The following is an 8,457-nucleotide window of genomic DNA, read 5'->3' on the forward strand; positions in this document are numbered from 1 at the left end:
CTATTAATTGGTTCAAAAATGCTCATTAACAGTAATAGAATTTACCTTATATCATTATCTTGTGTTGAGATGATTAATCAATGATAAACTTATTTTTAGACTCCAGATAGTATTGACAGCTCACATTGAACATTGCTATTATGTATGGATAGATGAACTCATTTAAATTTTTATTATGTTTTGTAAGAAAAGTAACTCTTAAAATCAGTATTTGAATAGACTTTGACACTAGAATCATTCTAAAGGAGTATAGGACCATAAAATCAGAATTTAGCAGCATACATACATCAGTGAATTAACTGACCCTCATTCCTATAAATTTTCATATTCATAAATATTCTATTTTCCAGCTCCTAATAACTGTAAGAGTTCAAAATTATTGATTTCTTTTAAAAATAAAAACATAATCAAAGAAATTATCCTTTGGATCAGACAAAACTCCTAAGTTTTCCTTTTTGGAAAAGGAGAAACTTCAGGTTTTATCATTAGTGTAGATGTATTAATTGAGAATTTCAGTTACTGAATATTTGATTCCAGGAATTTTGAGATAAAATATTTTTACCACAGGTGATGAAAAACTATTGAAACACAAAATTATTAGATAATGCCAAAACTCTATATTTGGGGTGTTTGAAAAAACATAAATATGACAAGGATGAAATTAGTTGTCTCTGAAAGTAGAAATCAAAGTATAACATTATTTTATTTTAAATCACAATTAAGATTTTTTGCTCATGTAAGATGTGTATAAAAAACTGAAACTTCCCCCAGTATAACTAATTTCTCAATATAAGCACTTTTCTGTTCCTTAAAGATAGGAACACTGCTCAGCCTGTGCAGTAGCAACAGTAAAGGCTTTATAGGGTGACACCATTCTATAGGTAACAGTTTTTCCCAAAGAGCCAATTTTGATCTTGAGCCTTATGAATACAATGTGGCTGAAGTGAGCTGAGAGTAACAGCCATTTATGAAACACTCACTCTCCTTAAAGTACTATCCTAGGCACTTAATATATCATAATTCATGCAACCACCATATTATTATTAATCTTCTATGAATGTTATCAAAGTGGAAACTGAGATGTAGAGGTTAAATTATTTTCCTTAAGTCACACAGCTAGTAAGTTGAAGACTAGGAATAAAAAGAGAGGAATTTCTGATGTTGAAGCCTGTGACCTTCTCTCTGCATTCTAGTGATGGTTGGCATTTAGAAGTTGCAAATACCTCACAGAGAATTGATGATTGAAATTAATGTCTGAATAAGGTTTATTTAATATAAAAATAATGATGAAGAGAGTGAATTGTGTTAGAAGTTGAAGAGAGTTAAATTCGTTATCCAACAAAATGCTAGTACACTCAGTATTATACAAATACTAAAGTTGTCTTCAAATTTAACTAATGACAATCATGGTTGGAAGGAATTACTTCTGGGTGCTTTTCCATTAAAGAAAATGCTGCACTGCATATGGACAATGATCATTATTATATACAAAAGAAACATAATGTGTCTTTGAAAGTTCATAAAGATACGAATTTGTGAAAATAGAATGAAAAGATACGAATGAGTTGTTAAACTCATGGAATTGTACTTACACATTAAGCCACCGGATGTCGCTGTCTTCCACAAAAATGGCTTTTCAGAACAGACTCAAGGCTGTTTCTCAAGGACGAGGAAGGAGCTACATTCGGAGATCTCAGCCATTTTGATAAAATTGAATGTAAGATACGGAATAGGAAAATTCGGAGCGTGTGGGTGTGTTCTAGATGACCCAGTTATTGATTTGTAAAACAGAAGAAGGGTATGATGTTGGTCTACAGACCCAGCGGTCTGAGCACCCGGCGCCTGCTTCTCTCCTTTCTGTTTGTTGCAGCCTGGGACGCTGGGAGCGGCCAGGTCCACTACTCGCTCCTGGAGGAGGCTAAACACGGCACTTTTGTGGGTCGCATCGCTCAGGACCTGGGGCTGGAGCTGGCGGAGCTCGTGCCCCGCCTTTTCCGGATTGCATCCAAAGGCCGCGGGGACTTTCTGGAGGTGAATCTGCAGAATGGCATTTTGTTTGTGAATTCTCGGATCGACCGGGAGGAGCTGTGCGGGCGGAAAGCGGAGTGCAGCATCCACCTGGAGGTGATCGTGGAACGGCCGCTCCAGGTATTCCATGTGGAGGTGGAGGTGAAGGACATTAACGACAACCGGCCGGTTTTCTCCACCTCAGAGCAAAAGCTCTCAATTCTGGAATCTCAACCGCTTGACTCTCGATTTCCTCTAGAAGGCGCATCTGATGCGGATATTGGAGAGAACGCAATGCTTACTTACGGACTCAGTTCAAATGAGTTTTTCACTCTTGATATTATAAACAAAAAGGACAAAGGCAAATTACCAGTGCTTGTTTTAAGCAAACTGCTGGATCGTGAAGAAAACCCTCAGCTTCGGTTGTTATTAACGGCAACTGATGGAGGCAAACCTGAACTTACCGGATCTGTTACTCTGCAGATCCTGGTGTTAGATGCTAATGACAATGCACCTGTATTTGACCAAACCGTGTACGAAGTTAAGATGTATGAAAATTCAGCGAACCAAACATTAGTCATTTGGCTAAATGCTTCTGATGCGGATGAAGGGATAAACAAGGAAGTAATATATTCATTTAGCTCTTTGGTTCCACCCACCATAAGAAGGAAATTTTTAATTAATGAAAGAACGGGAGAAGTAAGAATCAATGATGCCATTGACTTCGAAGATAGTAACACTTACGAAATTCATGTAGATGTTACAGATAAAGGAAACCTACCCATGGTTGGTCACTGCACCGTCCTAGTGGAAATCCTGGATGAAAATGATAATTCACCTGAGGTGATTGTCACTTCTTTGGCTCTCCCGGTGCGAGAGGATGCTCAGGTAGGTACCGTCATATCCCTGATCAGCGTGTCCGACCGTGACTCCGGCGCCAACGGGCAGGTCACCTGCTCACTAACACCTGAAAGCCCCTTCAAACTAGTGTCCACCTTCAAGAATTACTATTCACTCGTGTTGGACAGCGTCTTGGATCGCGAGAGCGTGGCGAACTATGAGGTGGTGGTGACTGCAAGAGATGGGGGCTCGCCTTCATTGTCGGCCACGGCCAGCGTGTCCGTGGAGGTGGCCGACGTGAACGACAATGCGCCCGCGTTCCCGCAGCCTGAGTACACGGTGTTTGTGAAGGAGAACAACCCGCCCGGCTGCCACATCTTCACCGTGTCGGCGCGAGACGCGGACGCTGAGGAGAACGCCCTGGTGTCCTACTCGCTGGTGGAGCGACGCGTGGGCGAGCGCGCGCTGTCGAGCTACGTGTCGGTGCACGCGGAGAGCGGCAAGGTGTATGCGCTGCAGCCGCTGGACCACGAGGAGCTGGAGCTGCTGCAGTTCCAGGTGAGCGCGCGCGACGCGGGCGTGCCGCCCCTGGGCAGCAACGTGACGCTGCAGGTGTTCGTGCTGGACGAGAACGACAACGCGCCCGCGCTGCTGCCGTCCGGGCCAGGTGGAGGACCCAGCGCGGTGAGCCAAGTGGTATCCAGGTCCGTGGACGCGGGCCACGTGGTGGCGAAGGTGCACGCGGTGGACGCGGACTCGGGCTACAACGCGTGGCTGTCGTACGAGCTGCAGCTGGCGGCGGGTGGCGCACGCAGCCCGTTCCGCGTGGGGCTGTACACCGGCGAGATCAGCACGACGCGTGCCCTGGACGAGGCGGACGCGCCGCGCCAGCGCCTGCTGGTGCTGGTGAAGGACCACGGCGAGCCGGCGCTGACGGCCACGGCCACCGTGCTGCTGTCGCTGGAGGACAGCGGCCAGGCGCCCAAGGCCTCTTCGCGGGCGTTGTCTGGTGCAGCCGGCGCAGAGACGGCGTTAGTGGATGTGAATGTGTACCTGATCATCGCCATCTGCTCGGTGTCCAGCCTGTTGGTGGTCACGCTGCTGCTGTACACGGCCCTGAGGTGCTCGGCGCCGCCCAATGAGGGCGCGTGCGGGTCGGTGAAGCCCAGGCTGGTGTGCTCCAGCGCGGTGGGGAGCTGGTCTTACTGTCAGCAGAAGCAGCAGAAGGTGTGCTCCAGCGAGGGGCCGCCCAAGGCCGACCTCATCGCCTTCAGTCCCAGTCTTCCTCCGTGTCCGCAACCAGAGGTGGAAGTGGAAGAACAATCTATTGGAGGCGACCACTCTATCAAGGTGGGTTATTGCTTTTTATTTTCATGCTTTGCTGCGTGAATATTTTATCCCGTTTCCCCGCCTCAAATATATTTCTTGGAGTATCTTTCTTTTGTCTAAAGAACATATCTTTCTATAAAATATCTCAAAGATTTCTTGTAATAAGTTTTGTAATATTGTTTTTTTTTCTAAAAATTCACTTTATATTTTCTTTACAGTGCCCTCTGCATCACCTTTTGATTGATACTTCAATTTTTAGTAAATGCCATGTATACTAAATTCGTTTATATTTTCCAGTACAAATATTTGGTGTATGTTGCAGGTTTTAATGTTTTTTTCCAAAAACCAGTATCTTTTAATGTTACAAATATTTGTAAGAAAAGTACTTTATTATTAAATCTAAAATTTGAAATAACTCTATTGCATTAACAAAAAGACTGCTATGATTAATTCCCTCTGTGATAAAAATGTGGGTTTTGCTCCTTAAATAAAGAATATGTGTAGTGCAACATAACTTTTAATGCATACTTGAACTTCAGTGTTTACACCTTGGAGTATGTAGACTGGGAGATAGTTCATAAAATATGTCCTAATAAATGGAATTAAGTGTTTTGGACTCAAAATATTTTTCATTTTTATTTATTTTTTTTACTGATTTAAAATTTTAATGTGACAATATCTTCCAGTGGCTCTGTTATTAAGATAAATCTATTTTTTATTTTTTTAAATATTTGGTTGTACTGAGTCTTTGTTGTTGTGTAGACTTTTCTCTAGTTGTGGTGATTAGGGCTTTCCCTCTAATTGCTGTGCATGGGTTTCTTATTGCAGTGACTTCCCTTTGCAAAGCACAGGCTTTTGGGCTCATGGGCTTCAGTAGTTGAAGCACATGGGCTCAGTAATTGCCACTTCAGGGCTCTGGAGCACAGGCTCAGTAGTTGTGGTGCATGGGCTTAGTTGCTTGGCAGCATGTGGAATCTTCCCAGACCAGGGATGGAACCCCTATCTTCTATATTAGCAGGCAGATTCCTTACCACTGAACCACCAGGGAAGCCCAACGTAAATATTTTTAACAACTTTGTGGACAGTTTCTTTCATTCAATTCAGAAGGACTGACATTTTAGAATGAAGTCATATAAATTTCCTGAGTCAAGGATTACTCTCATCCCCTCCTTCTGGGAGCCACCCAGCTTGAGGGAGGGATCTTAATTTCTCCAGGAGGGATGGAACCAGAGCCTGCTGCAGAGGAAGCACTGAATCCTAACCTTTGGACCACTAGGGAAATCCCCAAGGATTGCTTTTAACATTCTTGCCAAAAAAGGAGTTAGTCCATTTGTTTTGAAACTATAACATCTTATTTTTATAACTCTGTTTAACATGCTCTGTATTAGATGGCATTAAAATGAGGCAAATTATTAGTATTCCTGGCTCTCAATGGCTTAGCATTTGTGATAGCCTGTTTCAAGATGAGTGAAGAACCCACAGGTTTATTAATATACTGTAGTGATTTAGCTATATGATAACCTTGATATGTGGGAGCTTTAAAAGCTATCTTTCATATGTTCTTAATCAATGAAGCAACTCTTTAAGCCAAAAGTGGAACAGATCTTCAGCATGGAGTCATTCCCATAGGAACTGGAGTATTTCTATCAGCAAATATGCAGAGGTTTGTTTCCTTGTCATATCTCTTTCAGAATTTAGTCACACCTATAAGCTAAAATTTTCCTGCTGTCTTCTAGGTAAATATGTTGGTTTTGAATTTATGGTTTCCACAATTAATAAAAGAGAAGTAAGTAGAATGAAAAATCTTTGGCATAGAGTTATAATTATTGACTCACTATTTTATAATATGTTCAGAATAAATATTGTAGCTCACTTTTACATGAAATGTGAGATTTCTTTGCATAACCACTTATAATTTTTTTAAGGAGAGAAATGGGATTTTCCAAATGACTGTCCTCTTCCTGGAAAGATTTCAAATATTGGATAGTTAGCTCCTTATCAATCTTGAGAATGATTAAAACATTTTTTCTAAAACAACACGGATAAGCTTTATTGCAATCGATGAATAATTGTTATGCAAATTTCATTGTTTTAAAAAAATTTGAGATAAAAGAGGAAAACAAAATTGACTGATTACATGATATTTAGAATGCTCTTTACACCCTAGTCTCCTTAAGCCAACTTTGGAATAAAATGGGTATGAACAAAGTGACAAATACAATTTGGATTTCTGATCAGTATGGTTTTAGGGGGGATTAGAAAGATTATTTCTACAGATAACAGTGGATATAACACAAATTTAAGTTGACCTTCAGGATGGAGATGACGACATTCACCCTGGGCAGATTTAGTAATTGAAAAAAAACTTTTAAATGAGACAAAGATAAACATGTTTCATATTTCTAGGAGTCAGTATTTGGTGAATTCATTAACATCAGAGTAAGTAAGTTTTTGGACAACTTAGAAGAAGTTGCATATTAGCATTGATTCCAAACATCATCATGTTGAGAAGGTAACAGACAGTTGGCATTTTGAGTTATCTTGTACACAACTGGACTAAATGTTTAGAGTAATTTAACACAGTATAAGGTTTAAGCAGTAGAAAATTATAGTGTTAGCAATTAAATAAACTTAGTAAGAGGCCATTCAAAATTATCAAGTTCTGAAAGTCTTTAAAAAACTGTATCACTAGTAACTCACAAACACGGATTTTTTTCACGTTCATATACATAATAGTGCAGTAGTATGTTCTCTTAGATGTCTATATCAAAAATAGAACTCTTCTTGGAATTCAAACTTCTAAATCCAAACCACCTTTAAAGAGTTAGTGGTCACACACAAGGAATGAAAGAATTAAAGGCTGACAAAAACAGACTAATATGAAGGAATCAAGGAAGAAGCCAAGCAAGTGAAAGAAATGGAATGAACGCCAAACGCACTTCCACTTTGACCCACAGGATGTCGTTGTTCTCCAAGGAGAGGATTGTTTTAACGGAAAAAAGTAGATTATTCCCGGAACAGAAAGACCCGTCACTGTTCCGGTGCTTTAAAGACTATACACACACCCAAATTGTTAAGATTAGTTGGGATATCAGGACTAAGACTCAAAAGAAAGATCTCGAAAGGACTACATATTTCTACTCAGAAAATGTGATTTACTAACCAGGAGCGATGTTAGCTTCAGGATCTGGTGGCCGGCGAGCCCGGCGCCTCCTGCTCTCACTTCTGCTTCTCGCAGCCTGGGAGACTGGGAGCAATCATGTCCAGTACTCAGTCCCTGAGGAGGCCAAACACGGCACCTTCGTGGGCCGCATCGCCCAGGACCTCGGGCTGGAGCTGGCGGAGCTGGTGCCGCGCCTGTTCCGGGTGGCATCCAAAGGCCGCGGGGACCTTCTGGAGGTAAATCTGCAGAATGGCATTTTGTTTGTGAATTCTCGGATCGACCGGGAGGAGCTGTGCGGACGGAGCGCGGAGTGCAGCATCCACCTGGAGGTGATTGTGGACCGGCCGCTGCAGGTGTTCTATGTGGAGGTGGAGGTGAAGGACATTAACGACAACCCGCCTGTGTTCCCAGCGACACACAGAAATCTTTTTATTTCCGAAGCTAGGGCTCTTGAGTCTCATTTTTCACTAGAGGGCGCCTCCGACGCAGATATCGGGGAGAACACTCTGTTGACTTACAGACTGACCCCCAACGAGTATTTCTCTCTGGAAGTACCGAGCAACGATGAGCAGGAAAAACCGCTCGAACTAGTACTAAAAAAACGTTTAGACAGAGAAGTCGCTTCAGAGCTTCTCTTGGTGCTCAAAGCAACGGATGGGGGCAAACCTGAACTGACAGGCACTGTGAAGATAAACATCACAGTGCTGGATGCAAATGACAACGCCCCAGTTTTTGACAAAGCAGTTCATCGTATAAAATTACTGGAAAATGCAAGAAATGGCACACTGATTATTAGACTTAACGCCTCAGATTTGGACGAGGGTTCAAACGGCCACATTCTTTATTCCTTTGCAACTGATGTTTCCTCTAATACAGAAGCCTCTTTTCGCATAGATTCAAACAGCGGAGAAATAAGAGTAAATGGGAAAATAGATTTCGAAGAAACTAAATTATGGAAACTTCAAATAGAAGCAGTTGACAAGGGAAATCCTCCAATGTTTGGTCACTGCACAGTCTTGATAGAAGTCTTGGACATCAATGATAATGCTCCGGAGTTACTAGTGACGTCACTGTTGCTTTCTATTCCAGAGGATGCTCCACTAGGGACCGTCATCACT

General features: G+C 42.1%; 2 protein-coding genes across 2 annotated transcripts; one reads left to right on the forward strand and one right to left on the reverse strand.

Moving 5' to 3' along the window:
• Positions 1-1,244: 1,244 nt before the first annotated feature.
• On the reverse strand, positions 1,245-3,870 carry LOC147369518 (uncharacterized; the record flags this gene model as incomplete). Its single annotated transcript, XM_086413822.1, has 1 exon — positions 1,245-3,870. A coding segment is annotated over one exon (768 nt), but the record flags the coding sequence as incomplete, so codon positions are not given.
• Positions 1,804-3,068, forward strand: LOC147369519 (protocadherin alpha-10-like). Its single transcript, XM_086413821.1, has 2 exons — positions 1,804-2,895; positions 3,036-3,068. Exons 1-2 carry the CDS (start codon positions 1,804-1,806, stop codon positions 3,066-3,068), a joined length of 1,125 nt encoding a protein of 374 aa, XP_086269947.1.
• Positions 3,871-8,457: the final 4,587 nt, after the last annotated feature.

Source organism: Bos grunniens, chromosome 7 (genome assembly GCF_055505025.1).
Source record: "Bos grunniens cultivar Pamir isolate PY7600 chromosome 7, Bosgru_T2T1.0, whole genome shotgun sequence".
Classification (NCBI taxonomy): Eukaryota; Metazoa; Chordata; class Mammalia; order Artiodactyla; family Bovidae; genus Bos; species Bos grunniens.

Coding starts and splice junctions, on each gene's coding strand:
- LOC147369519 (XM_086413821.1), top strand. CDS start 1,804: ATGTTGGTCTACAGACCCAGCGGTCTGAGCACCCGGCGCCTGCTTCTC. Junction 2,896..3,035: donor CGGTGCGAGAGGATGCTCAG/GTAGGTACCGTC, acceptor CGTGTTGGACAG/CGTCTTGGATCGCGAGAGCG.